The 20,989-nt window shown below is 41.8% G+C and overlaps 1 protein-coding gene across 1 annotated transcript in view; it reads left to right on the top strand.

Moving 5' to 3' along the window:
- The window catches only part of nrg3a (neuregulin 3a), a 297,282-nt gene extending 278,168 nt beyond the window's left edge, over positions 1-19,114 (top strand). Inside the window, exons 6-9 of the mRNA XM_029450035.1 lie at positions 2,206-2,326; positions 9,501-9,616; positions 12,057-12,209; positions 16,060-19,114. Coding sequence (XP_029305895.1) covers positions 2,206-2,326; positions 9,501-9,616; positions 12,057-12,209; positions 16,060-16,726 — 1,057 coding nt within the window. The 3' untranslated portion in view covers positions 16,727-19,114. The remainder of the gene's footprint in view (positions 1-2,205; positions 2,327-9,500; positions 9,617-12,056; positions 12,210-16,059) is intronic.
- Positions 19,115-20,989: the final 1,875 nt, after the last annotated feature.

The raw sequence follows: 20,989 nt of genomic DNA, 5'->3' as shown, positions 1-20,989 counted from the left end.
GGTTCTTCCGTGGGATACATTTCCACAAAGTTAAATCGGGTCAGTCGTCTTTCTGTAACCCTGCTAGACAGACAGACAGACAGACAGACAGACAGACAGACAGACAGACATGAACATTACCTGGCGGTCTGTGACAGGAGGTGAGCTCCAGTCTCCTACATTCACTGCCCCCACCTCCACATCCTTACAATCAGAATGGTGCATTCTTTAATTAACATGTCGTTAAAGGTTAAAACTGGAACATCCCTGGTTATATATTATCTCTCCTCCTTGTATCCTTCCATCTCTTTACTGGCACCATCTAATAATGGCATATAATCCCCACCAACAAATACTTTAAAGGCACAACAGTGTATCATAATTAACTTTAATTAAAAAGGGGTAAGAAATAAGTGAATTGTTGTGCAACATGACCTTTGAGATCGAGCTTTCTAACAAATACAAATTGTTGTTAGGTATGTCCGTTAGATCGCTTCATGATAATACACCAGTTCAGCCAATCAAATGTAGCCTGAGCCTTCAAAAGGTTGTGGATGCTGGTGGCGACTGACATCTTTCAAACGTCTGGTTTTATTTTTATGCTTCTATCACAAAGAGCTGAAGCATCCAATCAACAACCAGACAGACAATCAGAAGAGATAATGGACCTTTCATATTAACACTGTTCCAAAACTAGTGAGTACCAAATGTCACAGCCTCCTTTCTAAGAACATATAATGAATGTGCCATGGGGCACAGGCTGTTTGTAAACACCGCCTTACACGGCTGTCATTCAGCGGCTCCGAGTCTGGAAGCTCTGATAATGAGCAAACCTCCGGCTCTGCGGAGTGGAGTCGTGATAAAAGGGTCCGGGGTTGTCAGTGTAATTGCACAAACTTGGGTAACTGATGTCGTTATAATTAAGAGCATGTAATGTACACTGGTCTTAAACTAGAAGAGCTTCGTTCAGATGAAGCGGACGAATCAGATTACAACCCTCTGAGTGCAACAGTTATCTCCACACGTCTTGTCACGAGTCGGGTCGGCTTCTGCGTGGGATTAGGGTCAAACTAATTTGTTTTCCAGTCGACGACTTTACTCCTTCACTGTCTTTGCAATTCATGTTACAAATGGTTTAATAAAAACACATCTGAGGAATGAAGAGTCCAGCCTCAAACGTCTTAACGCAACGTATTAGATGGAGTCGAGGTACATACACACATACACTTTTTGTTATTGCTGTTTAGGGAGGGAAGATAGAAAGCTCCTTTAGTAAATAGCTCACTTTCTTCTCCTCTGTCCTCAAGGGCATGAGACTGGTCCAATGTAATTCCCCTCGGCCTCTGACTCATTTTTAAAAGTATGTCGTGGATGAGTCTGAACATTGGGAGAGAATCCTCCAGAGTGTCCTTTACAAGAATTTAGGATATCATATTTAGAGAAGAAAAGACGCATAAAGGTCCATAAATGCAGTATTTGGATTTAGTTGTGTTGAATATAGAACATTAAAATAACTCAATTAAATGCTGTTTTCTCTGATTTATCCTTTATTCTTGCTTTTTACTGTAACCGTCTGAAATTTCTGGAAACTATTGGAAAATAGTCATGGGGAAATGTGACCTTAACATCGTATCATCTACTTTATGGCTGCAATTAAGAACTATGTGTGTGTAGTGTGTTGTCCAAGAGGAAGCTGCAAGAGTGACCTGCCATCATGTGTAGATTAAAGTCACAGGCGGATCGTTTAAAGATGCTTTCAGAAGTATTGAGGTATTGACTCGTGCAGACAGAAATCCTAATGGTTCTTTCCTGATTGTTTTCATGTTCTATAGTGTTTTGTCAGGACAAACTGCAGGATCCTTAACATTACAGCTGTGATCATGTAGATCTGTGTCCTCCCTTCACTGAGGAACCTTTAAAACACGTGTTACTGGAGGTATTTCTGGAGAAATAATGTTGTGCTAAAGGATGGATTTGATCCCCTTAAGTGAAAACAAGTGAGGAAGGTTAAAGGATTTATCTATGTATTTGTGTACAGTTTAGCAACTCGAAGCCACTGCGGCCGCAACATCATGAGGATTCAATAATCATTGACATTAAATACTGATTGGTTGGGATGAAAACCTGCCGAGCTACACGCGATTCACAGTAATTTAGCTGACAGTGGTCAAAGCTCTGCTGGAATAAATTCCACTTGTGCATCATCCTCTTTCTCTTTCTCTGCAGGAGGCGCGGAGAGAAGCTCCAGGCTCACCTGAAGGAGAGTCGCAGTTTGAAGAACTACACTGCTAATTCCCATAACGCCCTGGACACCAAGCTGAGGGTGCCGAACCTGCAAATGCACGAGGTGACTACAGCTGTTTTTCCTTTTTCCATCCTGACACCCATACATGTACACACACACATGGGAAAGGTATTAATGTGTGTGAGTCGGGGCGCTCCTGTTCCCTTTCTTTGAAGACATTAACTTGAAACTGTTGCGGTTAAGAATGAGCCAGATTACAGAGCGTGGGTCTTGATATTTGTCATCTCCAGTTGCTTCTAACAACATAAATATACAGCACCGACCAAGAAATCCAATCTCTTAAGTCAAATGCCATGAGCACACATTAAAAATGTTTTGTTGCTAAAGTCAGCTAACATTTAAAGTGTGATATGTGGGAGCAGTGCCCCTGAAGAGATTACCACAAATCAGGCACACAGAGTACATATATTACACCTCAGAGTATTAACATCTATCATTGACTTCATCACCCCCCTGTAGTGTTTAGCTGCTTATGAATCATCTTGTATTCCCATCTCCACCTGGCCACTTGCATCCGGCTCACAGGTCTTTGAGTGAGCAATTGTTCAGTGGTTTGGGAGTCCGGTGCCGGCTAGCGAAGTCATTCATCATCTTCTCAGCACTCTTGGTCATCCCATCTCTCCCAGATGTGTGTTTCAGAGTAGCTGGTATGGAAAGCATTACATTAATTTGAATGTCAGTGAAAGTCCACATCCTGCAGCACGTTGGGGGGGGGGGGAGAGTATGTTTGCATTTGTGCACCATTGGGCATAAATTGGCCGTTTTTACATGTTTATCATATAAATGACCTACTGTAATATACACAGGTTTGACTTGCAGCTTTATTGGATACATTTAGTGTTTCCTCCAAGGGCATAATTTAAATGTATAATAAAGTAAAGCAAATGCACTGTGCACACCGGGGACTCTCAGTCCATCATAAACACATTATCATACACAAGGTGAATACATCACTGTGTGGGAGGAGCACAGGCATTTGCATCCTGTATGTTAGACCCAGTGTGTATGAAGTAGAGATAATTACTGGCAGTTCAGTTCAGCGGAAAACTCAATTCTTGGTGTGAAATGCTGGATTTAAGCCTCATCATCAGTATAAGAGCAATCACTAGAAGAAAAGCATCTGCAAAACAAACTAAACACATGTGACCTTCTGAAGGACACCAAGGACCACGGTTCCCTTTCCATTTCTTACCATGACGACAATCTCTCTTCTTACATCTGGTTAGCACCAGACCTCAAAGTCGTAGTTCTAAACTTTGTGAAATGACGCTATGCTAAGCTAACTGGCAATAATCTCGTAGTTATCGAACAGACATGGGAGAGTTGTGCCGTCCAGTGAGCTCCTCCAGAGCTAAAGTCCAGGCAGGCTTCACCTCTAGGAAACCGATTATAAAATGATGTTGTTTTCTTATCAGTAAAAGTCGTATCTCACGGTCGACGTGCGTCTTTTACAGTTTCTTTGTGGCATTATCTTTTGCTGAGAGTTAGCCATTTTAATGACAGTGCTCACCTGACACGCACCTGTAGGGAGCTCCATCGATGCGTCCTGGGCTTAGCGCTGCCCTAAAGCAGAATGATGATATGTGCACCCAGACCTTTCTCTAGCACTGACAGCGTGGCTGACACAGCGCTGTGGAGACACGTCCGGCTCTACAAGACTTATATTTAAGTGACCCAGTCACAAGATCTAGATATATTTTGTTATTCTTTTGTTATACTTATAAATCATATATCACAAGTCAAAGAGAAGGACTGCACCTGTCCACTTTCATGGTGTGCTTAGAGACTTTACAACATGAGGGCGTTCTTGGCTGTGGATCTTGATGTGTCAGTTCACAAAGGGTTCAAATAAGATATAGCTTGAAAACACAGCTAACCCAAAGCCTGAAAGTAATCTGTGAAATCTGGAGTTTGAGAAGACGGTGTGTCGGGTGTGTCACCTCATATTGTGTCAGGTGTGTCACCTCATATAACCCTCAAGCTGACTCCTGTGCCACGGACAAACTGGCTTCTCAAACGTGCATGAAGATCGAGGGAATGGCAGCAACACAACCTTCTCCATGGATTTAGATCTTATGTCTTGCAGCCATTAGAAGTGCATCATTTTACATGAATGATCCTGATTGTCACAGAACAAATAAGAGGAGATTTTAAATAACGTGCAATAAACTAATGGCTGTTTGTGCAAAGACTTTAATGTTTATTGATCAACCTGGGACTTGACACGCTAAAGGAAATATGTGTATTTTATGTGCTAAGACTATTTTACTGACGTTCTCCTTATGCATTATCATTGTCCCTACATGTTAGGACTTTTAACTTGAAATATTTAGCCCTTTTAGGACATTATTGCTCTTACCTTTTCTATCTTTTCGTAATCTTTTTCCCACTTTTCCTATAATGGACAATCAATGGAAGGAACGTTCAAACCCACTGCTCTTCAAACTGCTTCAGCGAGGAACTCAAACTCAAACTTTAAATGGGTCACTGCACCTTATCACTTCAGCTTTCTCATATCGTTCTCGTACTTTCTGAGGAATCACAGTTTAGGATTTATGCTTCTTTTACAGTTTTAGAGACTTTATAATAGATGTGAGTTTGGCCGAGAGTCGGTCAAGTTAAATATTGCAACACGTTCATTCAGGCGCCCACACGAGTTATGCTTTTTGATCCATGACCCTGTCGGTTGATAAAGTAAGCTTTCACTAAATAATAAATAATAAATGTCATTTGTTTAAAATGCTAGTGTGAGCAGTCTTAATATTGTGTATATATATATATATATATATATATATATATATATATATATATATAATAGTTGTGATTTTGTTATTTTGCATATTAATGATGATTTATTCTGCCAAGAAAATAAACCGTAGACTATAAAAGGCAATTGTGAGCAGTTGAATATAACACAATAGAATCACATTTTACCAAAACATAATCAGAAACAATTCAAACGTGGTCTTTTGGCTCTTATTTTGTGAATTACTCTATTAGCACTGGCTCATGAAGTGACTGATTATTGTCAACGTGCTCTACAGAATGTATTGTTGAGAAAAACAAGGCTGATCTTGTGTAATATTGCTTTTCAATCTTGTTTTATTTATTTCATTTCTCCGAGAGCCTTCGGGAACTGACATGCAAATTATTACATTTTATTTATTTATTTGTTTGTGCCTACGACCCAGCGTCGCATTGATTCCTGTCTGCAAGCAATTAATTACCCAAATGTGTGAACACAGAGCAACAAGCAGAGGGTTACTGGTGCATGCGCTCACACAGCAGGCTGGATTTATTTCACTCTTTGTTACATGTCTATTGCATGCCCTTGCCACAATAAAATTCCAATTAAGTTGTTCTAATCTGACTTTAACAGAGATTTTATTAGAATTATTTTGCACTGAAGCACATGTGCATGTAGTCAGACATGTACATATTAATGCGTAGGTCATTACAAAGGCATCAGAGCTACCTGTCATAGAAAATGAGCTTCTCTGATTAGCGCCGCAGGGGCCTTTGTTGAAAGTATTTGATTAGGCAGTGAACTGAAGAGCAGCTCTGAGTTCGCCCATCTCTCTCCATCAATCAGGCTCCACCGCCCGATCGTGTATTCCACAGGTGTTCCACCGGGTCTGTCTGTCAGGACACATAATTGAAACTGTTCTGTCTCTATCATGAACAAGACTAACCTGAGCCTGCTCTGCTAAGCTTAGATCTGTGTGTGTGTGTGTGTGTGTGTGTGTGTGTGTGTGTGTGTGTGTGTGTGTGTGTGTGTGTGTGTGTGTGTTTATAATGCTCTAAGGCTAGTATTGATGGCAGCATCTCTGCACAAATCATAATCACAAATCTCCTGGTTCCCTCCGGATGTTCTGTCAGTGTAAAAGAAAAAAGTCAGTGCCAGAGGCATACGTTGCATGCTAGTCCCTATCTCAGAGATTAAAACATCCATTACAGTGCACACACACTCACACACACACAAATATTTATCCATTTATATACGCCATTACATGCTCCCTTTGCACCACAAATGTGCAGACTCGGCATGAAGTCACTGTCAAAGCGATGATTACTTTTGCCTGTTGTATCTGCGTGAGTTTATGGAGTTTCTTCGCCTGCAGCTCTGTGAGAAAACATCACTTTTATATTGATGAGGACTATAAACAGTCAGTATTGCTGTATGACACATGCACACTTTCTGTTGTCTCTCTAAAGCCTGGATCTATTTTCAAACTGAAAGGACGTCAGTGGGAACTGATTGGAGGCACTTTCCCCTCTTTGAGCTGCTAGGCAGAGCTCTTTATTAGTCTACAGCGGATAAATAAGTTAAACACAAGACTTTGTTCTGCCTGTAACTGCAGAAGCAAAGCATTGTTAAGTCTCCGCTTCAGTAAGGTCTAGCAGGGCTGATTATACTGTACTGCCATTTCCTTCCTAAACATGAATAAATTGACATGCAAGCATCAACTTCTGTTTGAATAATTGTCGCCCACTTTCTTAGGGGGCTAGCATAATGTCCCACTTATAAGTGTATATGTTTGGTTTTATCACAGGAGGAGGAAGAGACCACCGCTCGCTCACAGCTTCTGTATCAATTATCAGCTGAGATGTGCGCGGCATCAAAACCCCAGAGAGGGAGCGGAGACGAGAGAAATGTTTAGCAATTAGAAGGCAGAGAGAAGCAACAGGACCGTGTTGGATTGGACTGTTCACTCTTTCTACTTACAATAATATGCAATAAAGGGGAAGTCAATATTAAAGATATGGTCATTGAAAGGTTGTTCTGGATTAATTAGGCAATAAGGTGAAACCTCACGCAGTCATTTATCTATAAACTGTTAATGCTCTAAATATAAGGACTTTAATTTGTGAAGAAACTGCTGCACTTTAATATCCTCGTATTTCATCCCTGAAATATCGATGCAGCCACATGATGGTTTGGCTCTTGTGTGTTCTGAGGTAAACCCGTCAGATTGTGTTGAGTTCCTAATGAACCTGTCTTCTAATCATCCGCAGATCTGCTTCAGCGGAGGTGGTAGTCTTTATATAAATGCTAGTTACGTAAGTAAGTCGAGGAAGTACAAATCAAACATCTGAATGGTCACGTAAGCAGGGCAGCAACTGTGACGCTAATGAGGCTGGTGTCCTGCAGAGGTGCTAAAACGGGAATGACAGTGACAACCTTGTTAGTCAGACATCAAACTCAGAACTTTGTCTAAAGACAAAAAAGTACTTTGTGCACAAAAATAGGTCTCTGTTACCTTATGTCACAAGAGTCTAGAAATGAAAGTCTAGACGATGCTGAGGAGAGAAAAGTGTCACTTCCAGGTGTGTGTAGTAGAAATCAAACCAGCACCGCCCTCCTTCCATCTTCCAGGCCTTTTAAAGTCTAAAACATAAAACTCTTTCTTGTGTTGCCCTGTGTTCTTCTGAGTTCACAGCAGATCTTTGCTGCTGTGTATCTGACTGAGTCTGCTTTGTCAACCGTATTGTGCAGTGCAGCACAAAGAAGGTTGCATATTTGCCTCATTGCATATTTGTCTCTCCAGAGATGGGGACGAAGATGAAGACAGTTAAAAGGGAGAACCTGGGACTTACATAGTACCGCAGGTAGTGCTGATTTAGATATCCTGTCGGTTAGCAGAAGGATGGAGGGGAGGAGAAGGGACACAGGAAGGATCATTGTGGATGAGGAAGAGATTCAAAGGGAATGGAAAGCACTAAAGAGAAAGATATACAGCCGTCGTGTTGAAAGAATGGATTTCTGAACAAAACCAAGGACGTGATAAATCTGGTCAGAAATCACCATAGTGACTTTTTTCTGCTAAAGAAAAGACAAAACTAGTCTTGTCTTTTGTTCCAGGATACAGAAGAATGTAATCTTTGATATTATTTGTATATTTGTTGCAGGAATAAGGCACTCATGTCGACTGTAAACATATTGGCTTTTTTCTGATAATTAAATTCTGCATTTTATCCAAATATGTAAAAGTACTGAGAACGTAAGTGCCTAGATTTACTGATATATTAACATTCCCACTGTGTTGAATCCAGGCTTTGAAAGGATTTATTAATGATTAATTTCTCTGCATTTCTGCCTTATTTGATGCTGAAACTAATAAAGAGATCAGACCGAGAGATGATTTGATATGCAAACGATGTGCATGTATACATTGCAATAAAGGCTGTTATCAAAAAGTCCATTTCAAATAGTTTAAAACTCGGAATAATATCCTCAGCGCTTTGGCAAAGTGTTGTTAGGGAGAGTTATGTAACCCTCGTCGTTTTGCAATTGCAACTGTCTGATTCGCACTCAAGATAGAGTAATGGTTCCCAAACCTTTACCTTGTGTTCCCTTAAAACAAAGCAATGTCAACATGTTATCCCTTCAGCAACATATATATATAAATTTATATTTATATTTAAATATTTATATTTATAAATATATATATACATATATGTATATATATATTTATATATTTATATATTTATATATATATATTATTAAATATATTTATATATATATATATAAATATATATATATATATATATATATATAATATATTATATATATATATTTATATATATATATGTATATAAATATATATGTATACAAATATATATATATTTATATAGTTTGACATACTGCTGATTGTCTAAGCAGATACATTTGAAAACATAAACCATATAGGACAATTCCCTTGTACCTACAGTATAACATCATACGTATTTTCTATCACTTGTTTTCTCGCCCAGCTTCCACACATGCAGCCATCACGGGCCGGCTTGGACCTCCGTGACATTGCCAGCATTGCTAGATGATTTGAACCTTAATGCTCTTGATTTTATCAAACCATCAGCAGCCTTCCTCTCCTCTACAATTTTCCTTTATCCCTGAAAAAGCAAGAATGATTTTGAGCAAGGTGGAAAGAAGGCAGAAATAGATGTAACTAAAATCCATTTACACTCTGACAATCAGCAGAATCAAGGCAGTACAGGCACTCCCCGCCCCAAGGCCCTCAGTGTGTGAGCTGGAGGAGTTACTGGAAGAAATCTCTATACACTCTGCTTAGGAAGGAGGGGAAGTGTTCATTTGAGTGGGAACATGATGCATAAATACATGCCTTTACCATCACTGGTAGTGATTTATCTACAGGATTCCTCACAACATGTTGACTGCAACAAATGAACCTATTGTTCTTGTTTGTTCCTGCAGTACTTCAAACGGTCCTCTCAGACTCGCCAGGGAAACGTTTGTGAGTCTAGCTTTGCTCACTGCAACATCTCCACCACGCCGTGCAACAGCTCCAGAGGCACAGCCAAACATCACAGGTATGACATGTGATTACACACACAGTAACATACAGGTGTAATATTACACTAGAGATTCAGAGTCTCCCTCTGTTCCCTGCAGGAAACAGTAATAATGCAAATTATACCAACAATGGGCATCTTCAGTGTCCTTTCCCGTAATCAGCAGGGACGCTGATAGAGAGAAATTGAATTACAGTGCAGCCAAAACTAATTGCTGATTTACGGAAGAATGATAGTAATTATAATTAAAGCTCTAAACATGTTAATAAGCATATCTGTAACAGTCATGAACACAGAGGAGATCGGGCAGAGATAAAAAGGGAAGCACATGTGCGAGGATTTCTCATTTCTGAGCCAACGCAGACATGTGAATCCCAGGAAGCTATTTTCTCACACTCCCGTGGTGTGTTAGTGCATCGGTGTGTTCATCTGCAGCAACACACTCCAACACACATGTGTGCACACGTCTGACACGTCTCTGCCAAGCCTGGATTTACTTTTTACAATGCAAACACATTCTCAGAGCTGAGCCGAAGAGAAGGGAGCTTCTGCACGTCACTGGCTCTCAGTTGTTATAGCTGCAGGTTTTGTGGTGAAAATAATGTGAATAAAAGGCAAACATAGGAACGTAGTTTGGTTAACTAAAGCTACTTAATCATAACATCATGTAATACAAAAATGTCACATGCCACCAAAAATAGTTTATTTCTTTGCTATTCTTTTTGCTCACAGGCTGAAAAAATATTTAACTTTAACCTTTTTCGACTGTTTGACGGACGTGAGCTCTGGTCACTTACTCGTCAGTTTATATGATAGGACTTGTTACCAACTAAACTTCCACTTTAACCGGCACCTTTTTAGACAGTGTTAACAGCTTGAACACTGGTCGGCCTGACAAATGCATTAAAACAAAAAGGGGGTTCAATTACATTAAGAATCATTGGTAAAATATATAAATTCTTTCATTTTATGGCGCAAAATTGTGCAAAAAGGTGTTTTAATTTCTTGATGGTGTTCTACCTCCATGTGCTAAGCAACTCCGCTGGCGCAGCTGGGGGGTTAACAGGCTTTTCTAAAGGGGATCCATGCAATAGTTGAGCCAAGATTTCTTCCCAGACTTCCCTAACCTTTTGGCTAAAACCCTGCCAGACCTTTCTTTCTCCTTTTTCTGTCCATGTCTCGCTCTCTCGGTGCAGAGCTGAGTCGATCACAGGATTACTTTGCTGGCAGTCCTCTTACCACAAATGACATTCTTAGTAGGCAATCAGGGATTATTTGTTTGCAATCGCATTGGCTTAGGCAGAGAATTGGACACTATTGTCGGGATAGCAGAGGATGTTTGGATACCACGGTCCAAAATAAGCAAAAAGAAACTGGCCGGAGAGAATTCTGTGTTTCGGAAATATCTCGTTTTTTAAATGCGTTCATACAAAAATCTGCCAACACTATTAAGTGCCTGACTGTAAGCAGGGCTTCCAGTTGTTATGGCTAAGAAGCCCGTTTTTCTAAAGCAAATCTCTTCTTCAAAACAGCAGAGCTAAATACGAGGGCCTGGAGAGGACATTTACTACTTCAGTAAAGCAACTCAAAGTGTACTTATGTATTTTCTGGCTCTAAAATCTCTTTTGAAAAGATTGTATGGAAGCAAAGACGACATGCACATAACACCATGCTTTCAAATGACTGTAATACAACTGACGTATCTAAGAACCATAAATCACACTTGTGACTTGGTGTGTAACTAACCAGCGGGTTTTTTAACGACACTCTGAAATTGCAAACCTTTTCTACTGCAGGATATATTCCAGTTACCTTAATAATAATGCAGGAACTATGTCGACAAGAGGAACTTTACTCCACTTTTCATTCTATCTTTCCACTCCTGTATCTCTCGAGCCAACATTCATGCCAACATCACTCTCACACAGCTGTTATTGTGTCATTGCATACAAAAGAATAGTGTCTCCAGCGAATCCAGAAATGTACCAAGGTTAGAGATTGTGCAATTACCAGGGTGATTATTACTTCAACTGCTTACCATATGTCTTCAATCCAAAAGACACCAATGGAAACCTTTCCCCAAACACAATGTGCACAAACTAATCTTTAAAAAAAAAAGAGATCGATGCAACAATGGCGGACAGTCAGACTTGATCGAATTGGACCAATAGATACGTAGATAGGATCTAAATTGCGGTTGACCCAAACAGAGTGAGAACACCAACAGTGGCAGCAGCATGATGCTCCAGCAATTAACAAGCACAAAGAAGAGTAACAATCAATCTGTGCTGTCTGCCTGAAGCTACATGTGACCTGAGCTACTAGTGAGGTCACTCCAATCCAACTATTACACATATTTACTCATAGAACATTCCAAAAGTCTGTATCTGACTTAGTATCTGATACTATGTCAAATAACTCAATCTTTTTCTACTAAAAGTGGTTCCTTGTCTCACAGCCCGGATCAGAGAACCCGGGCGGCTCCACGCAGGACCCCGCCCATACCCAGGGGAAGGCTGAATCCGATTGGAGGATCCAAGTATTCAGGCCCCGCCTACCACCACCTTCAGGAAGTGGACTCTTCTGAGAGGGAGGCTGAGGCACAAAGAGGGTGAGGAGAACGTACATTACAATTAAAGACTTTACGTGTTCCTGAACTTCAAATGATTGGCACAGTTTAATCATTAAAATGTCACGTTGATATTTGTGCGTCGTGCAGAACACTCTCTGTGTTCACAGGTTCTTACGATGCAGACAGACCAAAACTGTTTTAGGTGTAATTACAGCTTAAGAATCTTGAGTATTTTAAGGTTTCACCCTCACTTTCTTCTCCGCTTTGCTGCTTTGCCGTATCCTCAATGTGCTGAGTCATATCGATGAAAGCTACTAACTGAGAAATGCAGGCCTGCAATGGACAAAGCTTTGGATTTCATTTCAAGAGTGGATATTTCAAAGCCAATTCTGCGATTGTCTTTTTTTTTTTTCACAAAATAATTTGCATTTCTTTCTCTATTTTTAACCTCCTTCTCTCCCCTCCCTCCATCCTTTTGTTTTCCAATCAGCTGAGAAAAGATAAAAACAAAGTGACGTTATGTTGTGGTCTGCAGTACAGCGGCATGAGTTCAAAGGAAATGCTTCGCCTGGTGCTTGTGCCGTTAAAGACACGACACAGGCTGCTCATCCAGATTCTTCCCTCTCTGACATCTTGTTAAGTCTCTGCTAAATTCTGATCCTCAGCTTTTTAATGCGATGGCTTAGCAGGTAGACAACAATTGAATCTTAGCATCTAAATCTTCTCAGGCAAAAGCAGCATGTGCATGGCAGCCAAGGGAAATGCAAATGACCAGTGCGAATGATTAGCAAGAAATGTATTCGATGTGAAAAGAACTGTGCTTTATCCCGTTTTTTGGTGGGTCATAATTCACCTGGAATGGCAAGCCTCACTTCAGGCGTTCAGGGCCCTGCGGTCCTGGCTCAGGATAAAGCTCCACATGACCTACATGCATACTAATCGAAAGAGGGAACGCATGGCAGGGCAGAAAACACACTCACACATATAGGGAGCATGCAAGACGTGCACACAAGCATGCGTACAGTAAGTTCAGTGTGCACACAGGGGGGGACATAGTGGGGACTGCTCATGCCCCTTTTGTTCTAATCACTAACGTTTCCATCTTTATTTAAAGGTTTTCAATTTATAATTCTGAATTACTTAAAATATATTCAGAGAATTCTCAATTCTCTGAATATACTCTTCTGCATTTACGTGTAATGCCCCCCCTCTGGTTCCCCCTCAGGTTAATAATGCTCTATCAGCACAGCTAGCCGGCTCAGCTGATGCAATGTTTAGAGCCGTGTGGAGATCGTCCCTCTGCTCTGAATTTCTATTTGAGAACCTTTAAGCAGGATATTTAATACTTCTTTGTCTAACCCCAATGTCACTGTAGAGGGCCACTTCAGCTGCATGTGTGCACATCCTCAAAGCAAGCGTTCTCCTCGAGCTGCCCAAGTGTCCTCTGGTCAGCCAAAGTCCATCCCAGAGTGTCGGTCGGGTCAGCAGAAGTGCTCTCTGGTTGGCCCAAGTGTCCATATGATCACTGGTCAGGTGTCCTCTAGTCTGCGCAGCTGTCTCTGGTTTAATCCAACTGTTTTCTGGTCAGTCCAAGTGCCGTCTAGTCAACTTGAATGTCCTCTGACCAGGCCGAGGATCCTCTGGTTGGGCCAAATATGTTCTAGTTAGCCCAAGCGTCTTCTAGATGGTCCGTATGTCTACAGGTCAAGCAGTGTGTCCTCTGATCAGCCACTGGAGCATCTTTGCACGCCACTGTAAACAATAAAAACATTCCCGTCCCATAAAAAGCACAGACATGACAATCAAGCGTACTTTAAGACGTGCAGACGAACAGGTTATAGGTTGAGGTTAGTCCCTCCATCAGTCCTCACTTCACTCACTCTCTAATGTAGGATTTCACATAACAGCAGATGAACAGACAGACCTTTCCCATAGTATGGTAGTCTGGGTTGCCATGGAGACATGTGGCCATGACTGCAGACGGAGAGATGCAGAGACAGAGACAGAAATAGAGACAACCAGTTTGAATCCATTCTGACACAGACGGAAAGTGTTCCGAAGTATAGTAAAAGAAGAAACAGAGGCAGTAAAAGGATGAGATAGAGAAGTGAGCAGATAGCACAAGACAGTTAGAGACGGCTTTAAAGAAAGGTTGCTCCTTCTATTACATGCCTGTTAGAGAAGCCTTGTGTTATCTCAACAAAATGGCTGACAGGGAGACAGAATGTCCTGTGTTGTTACTTCTATTTTAAGATAAAGCTGTCTCTAAAATGGCTGATGGAGGCTCAGCACGCAGTTTTTTATTTCCATCCTCTGTTTGCAGTATTTCTTTAAAAAAGCCAGTTTCTCCCTCTCTAAGTTTCTTTTCGCCAGATATTATAGCCTTCAGTGAGGCAGGCGCAGCCTCTGCGTGTCACTGCGTAGGCGTGAACCTCTCTACATGTGTGTGTAAATGCTCATGTGGAACATTTCGCAGTGTTACAAGGTCGCCGCGTCAGATTTTACTTTGACTTCATGAGATATATTAAGAAATTATCCGAAGGGGAATGGATTAATGAAAATGACTGTTAACACTTGTGCATGTAATGAGCTCCTGTAGAAGATAAAGAGCCCAGTCACTTATCTCACCTTACTTGCACACAATCTCTCTGTAATACCCCTCTAGCTGCTCCCTCATCGCTCTAGGGTCTATATTTGAACTCTGCTTCATAGATTTTTGCAATCTGATTGTGTTTCAACACATCAAAAGAGAGATTTGTCTGTGAATGTTATCTTGGGAATTAGCACCCTCGCATCATCCTCTCTTCTTATCGCTGGCGGGATCCTCTCTGTGGGCCCGCTAAATCTCCTCTGTGGTTTTTTGGTTGGATTTTCATAAAAATAAATCTCTGATAAAAGAACGATGTGATTTCCTTTGAGTGAGAAAAAAGCACCATCTCCTCCCACCACTGTTGATGGAGAGCGTAAGTGTGTGTGATGAGGTATTAAAATCCAAGTTTGGGATTTTGACATGGCAGAAAAAGCTGGCCTTTGTTGAGGATTATGAATTATTACACAAAGATAATGTGGCTCCGCTCTAGAATGCCGCTGGATTTAGACACTGATAGTGCTGAAGGGCATGGTCAGTCTTAGAGAGAGATTATGTCTGGGCTCACTGAAGTTAGGTCAAGAGACTTTGTGTAATGTTGCTTAACTAGACCCAAATGCAGGGAACACACACAGACCAACAGTTTAAGTTTAGGGACAGGGACAGCAGGATGCACAAATGGGGATAGGTTGATCATTTGTGCAGTTATTCAATCTCTGAGCAACACTTTCTCCAAAATGATTTTCAAACACAGCGAATGGTCTTGATCTGAAACGGGAACGAAAAGAAAATCAATAGAAATGTCTGCAAGTGATTCCAGATCGCTTCAGCTGTCCTCGACCAAAGCTGAACGCCTTAAACTTTAAAATAACACTTCTCAATTTCAACTTAAAGTCATTAAATCAATATTATAAAAAGTGAACTCTCTGTTACCTCTTTGCTTATATAAGGGAGTTGAGGTGTTTTGTATTGTATTGTGTGTGTGTGTGTGTGTGTGTGTGTGTGTGTGTGTGTGTGTGTGTGTGTGTGTGTGTGTGTGTGTGTGTGTGTGCGTGGACTCGGATATAAAGAGATGAAAGAAAGATGTGATGGCCCATCTTGTTCTTCCCCCTCAGCATCCTCGGTTAGCCTGTGCGATGGCAAAGGGCGGCGGGCTGTCCCTCTGTGTATTCTGCCAGCGTGGGCGTTTGAAAAGACGATCTAGTTTAAAACGCACTCAAAGACAAGTGAGGAAGTTTTTCTCCCCTAATAACCTTTACTGCTTTCTGTCTGCCTCCATTCCCCGTTTCCCTTCTCCTCCAGCTGCCAAATGCAGGTAGAGAACCGATGTGACGACCCGAGACAAGATGCCTTCCTACATATGCAAACTCCTGTTTCCATGGAGACACCGTCGCCATCGCCTTGGAGCGTCCGCATGGATGTGCGTTCGGGCCCCTGCGCCCCGTCCGAGCACAGCGATCAGAATCCCAACACCCGCAGGCCCGGACGGCTTCACTCCCCGCCTCCTCCGTTTCGCTCCTGCTCCATCCCCATCATCCCCTCCGTCCAGTGTTACCATGACAACGAGGTATCTTGTATGCAAACCGGCGTCACACCAGCAGCCCACGCGATGTCGGTCACGTGCGGAGCCGCGCCCTGCAAGGAAGCGAGGAGAGAGAAGGCAGCGCACACCACCTTGTCTTCTTCTTCCTGCTCATCCGCCATTGGTCAGCAGCGGGATGAGGTGGCGCTGCTGCTGGAGGAGGCCCAGGAGCATCTCAGGGCGTTGGCGTTGGCTCACAGGAAGCATGAAGATGGTGGAGCCGGCTGCAGCGGATCGACGGCTGCGCTGGTGGAGGCCAGAGAAACTGTTTGCTTCCTGAACCTTAGCGGAGGAAGTGTTGGGGCGCTGAGCTGTAACGGACCCACGCAGACCCAGTTACTCAGCCCCAGCCTATCACACAGAGACCTGGGCCAAACCAGCCAATGAGGACTCAATTTAGGGCATTCACTTTCGGTTTGACAGTGTTTGACAGACTATGGTGTTCTGCATCTGTGGGACACAAATGGAAATGTCGAAGAAAAAAAAATGTGCTGATGATATGCATATACTGTATGTATACAAACACTTCTCGAGTGGCCGCCTTCACACTGACTGACTGTATGGAGAAAAAAAATATTTACATGCATTTATTTACAAGACAAGAGAAACACTTCTACTTAGGCAAAAAGAAACCAAATAGTCTGTCAACTCCATGGTGTTTTTAATTGTAAAAAGAATATATAAATATATATATAAATATATATGGATATAAATATATGGAATTCAAAAAGTGACCAAGTACAAAGTTGAAGAACACAGGAATGATGTAACTATTTTCCTTTGTTTTCGTTCTTCTCCCTGTTTTGTATTAACTCACATTTAGTTTGTGGCTCGAACGAAAGAACTTCATTAACGTCCGGCGAACGTTCTGTGAGCCTGTACAGAAGGAGCCTCCGCACCAACGTACCCCTTCTGGCCTGACCAACAACAATCTGAGGATTTACGACAAAAAAACAAAAACTCCACGTCCATGTGTGTGTGTGTGAATGTGTGTGTGTGTACTGAAGTGCAACGAGGGAAGAGAAGCAACAGGAAGTAACTTCTTCTGCAGTCAGTCTGATTTTGGAGGGCAGATTGTTGAAGACAGCACATATACTGTCTCCTCTTTGGTCAGTGTTTCAAACCTATCTAGATTATTATTATTTTATTTTACAAATGGTTTTTTTTCACACACATGCGCACACACACACACTCACCTGTGCATTAATTGTTGGATGGTCAGAAGAATGGACTAAAGGACAAAGGAAGGACAGAGGGCTGTCGGCCACTACAGGAGCTAATCTGACTTTTTTTAGTTTCTTTTGTTTTCCATTTTTGGTTATTAATGAACAATGCTGCTTTCTGGGGCTGAAGGGAGGGAGAACTACGTGGTCTGGGTATTGAAACAAATAAATGTCTCTATGTTGTATCCTATGAATTGGAAGCTTTTGAATCTCTGTATGAATTTACAGCCAAATGTTTTTGGTGACTAAAAGTAAAAAATGGTTTCAATTCTGGTAAAGATTTTTCAAAATAACCGTTTGTTTTTGGTTGATTGCTTGGAAGACATTTAAAAGCACCCGGTCCAAACATGCATGCTGGATCACATCAGTCCGCTTTACATGGATACACTGTCCCCCGTCCTTCAGCCTGTTCACACACACTCTGGTCCTGACTGGCTGCAGACTCACACAGTCACCCATAAAGGTAGCAGGTAGTTCCCTCTTTTCACCATGCTGCCTACAATACAGAAATCTATAATAACTAATGTTTTAACATATGGTTTGATTTCAGAATGCCACACCATACACACATTTATGAAGAGATCTCAACGCCTACATGAACACATGTTTCCATCCATATAACTATGTGTCTGTTGATGTCATGAGTATTATGATGCAGGTTTGAATTATCGTCAGTAAACAGCTTCTCGTACTTTTATTCCAGCATCAACAAACCACAGAAATGAAGGAATTCTACCAGTTGTATTAGTTTATGGTGGGAATATTACAAATGGCCACCAATGGGAGGAAAAAGCTGAGTGTAAAAGTTAAAGAGCGAACAATAAGCACAAGTAGCAACAAGCTTCTGTCGCCATTGAAATGGCTGAAAATGAGTTTGGGACTTGCTTTCAAACTCTTAAAGCGTCATCTTAAAAAATAATCAGTTAGAGAACTATTGGATGTTTGAATATGAAATACGTCTTACACAGAACACAAAGCAGCCGTCCTTCGAACTCTAACGATGTGGCCTCGTCAACAACACACGTCTTTCAAACGTCTTCTGTAGTCAACTCGATCCTTTGTGTGGCCACGTGTGTGTGATCGACGCTCTCCGGTTCAGAAAGGTCGGATTCAATAATGCGACAATCAGGATACACAGTACCTGAGAAACTCTCCCGACCTGCACTCATCACATCCTTCTCAATGGCTGATCCTTGGGAACAGACGCCTGGATGGAAAGGTTGAATCCTATTCGACCCACACTAGCATAAAGAAATCAGCCCACAGCTTTCTTTCTTTCCTTTTCTTTTTCTTGAAGATTTAGTTTGCCATGCTGCCGTTCGACCCCTAAAGGCTCTTTTTTCCACATCAAATTGTTCGAGCGCAACAGTTTTGATTATTCGATGCTGATGTCCATGAATCCATTATGTCCTCACCAGAACAAACACAGGTGACTTATGGAGCTTGATGTGCTTCTGTGCACAAACACACACAGTGCAACAAAATGTGAATTTGTTTGTTTGACCAACTGTAATCAGTGTATGAGCTTTTAACAGATAAAAGTCTGCAAGCATTGTCTGGATTTGTTTTCTTATCTGAGATGATCCCTGCGACTACAATATTCACCGACTGCATGTTGCCACAACATGCATGGAGCCTCGCAGAGCTGGAATACACACATACATGTATTACTTCACCTTGAGAAAGCTGCAGGTACTTCCGCACAATGTACACGTGAGCATCGGCTATTATACAACAAAGGACAGGAAGAACTAGTTCAATGCAGACGTCTCTGCTTTCCACTCTGAGCGTCTTTAAATGATGTTACATGTGCCGGTGATAGAACACTGCATAACTTCACATCCTGCTGCTTCAACATTATCACAAGCAGCATTGAGGGTCAACACTTCTACGAAAACCTCAGAGCATAACTGCCTTTCTCTTATGGTCCACAAGTATAATGAGGCGTGTGGGATGCATGTATTAAATACTTTCCATTGTGTTCTTACATAAATTGGGAATGTATCAGTTTATTTTGATCATTAATACACAGTTGAAATTCAGAATCAAACATATTACAGACAATTAACACCTCCAGGTAAAAATAGGGTTATAAAAGAGCAAACACTCCCTAGTTTAACCATTTATTGTTATTCTCTAAAGCGTTATAAGCAGCTTAATTGCCTTCCTCTCTATTTGTCTCTGTGTCTAAGTCTTCCAGCGTGCACGAGGACTTTGTTCATAATAAAGCACAGAGATCAGCGCTGCCTTGAAGTAGGCAGTATGACACATTCTGGGTGCAAATAAATCTGTTGATCTGCTCACTATTGTTTTTGGTTTTGAATTATTGGTCTTTATTTTCATTATTTCTAAAAGTCAAACTGAGCCAGAAATATTCTGTTACTTCAGTTTTGCTTTTTCTTTCTATTTTCATCTGGTAAACTGTTGTAACCACTGTCCTCTTGCAGATGGGAGATGATGCTACAACAACAGACGGCTGAACTGCTGCGTCTCTCACGCTTGTGGTGTCCACACAGGCAGCGGTTCTGCTGCGTCCACCTTTCTTTCTACATTGATTTCACCTTACATCGTGCCGGTAGTCTATTCATTTATGGAGCCGTGCACTGTATTTTTGCGGTAAACCAAACACGACTTGTGGAAAACATTGTGGAGACGCCGAATCTATAAGAGGCGCTGCTGACACCAAGCCGAGCCGCCCTGCTCACATGGACGCTGAAATAAAAAGCAAGACATTTCGCGACGCAGACAGGCGGTGTGTACATGTCAGGACTAGCTTTGTGTGTGCGTGTGCGTGTGCATGTGCGTGTGCGTGTGTGTGCAGGCATGCCATTTCTAATACTACTCCAACATCTGCCTGCATATTCACTCCCCCCTCCAAAGCACAGATTTATGGCCTGCACTGCAGTTTAGCTGCAAAAAGTAAGGAAGACCATCAGTACAGTGTGTGTGTGTGTGTGTGTGTGTGAGAGAGAGACAGAGAGAGAGAGTGTGTGAGAGAGACTGATGGCAGAGAATGGAGGTTAGACCATCAGGCCAGAGAGATAAGAGCTACAGCTTGATCCTCCAAAAGCGCTGGACTGCCAGGTCAGGCAGGCAAACCCATCAGACCTCTTCTTAACTGCACGCCAGTTCAGTGTCGGCGAGCCCAGATTGTGTTGTGTGTGGTGTTGTGCCTGTATGTTCTACGCATGCGTGCACGCTTGCTCGCGTGTCAACAGATCTTTCTTTACCTTTCCCGCTGTCTGCCCTCCTGTCTTCGCACAAAAGCCTGCAGCACGGACGGCGACACATCTAGATAACAAACAGCAATAAAAGCATCAATACTTTGCTTCAAAGATGTGGTTAGAACTGAATCAAGTCCGAGATAGATGGGGAGAGAAAGAGAAAGACGGGGGGATGAAAAACTTACCTTGAACCGCCGCTGGAT

The sequence above is a fragment of the Cottoperca gobio genome, chromosome 15, assembly GCF_900634415.1.
Source record: "Cottoperca gobio chromosome 15, fCotGob3.1, whole genome shotgun sequence".
In the NCBI taxonomy this organism is placed as follows: Eukaryota; Metazoa; Chordata; class Actinopteri; order Perciformes; family Bovichtidae; genus Cottoperca; species Cottoperca gobio.
The sequence above is the reverse complement of the archived record's forward strand: the minus strand, read 5'-3'. Positions and strand labels throughout refer to the sequence as shown.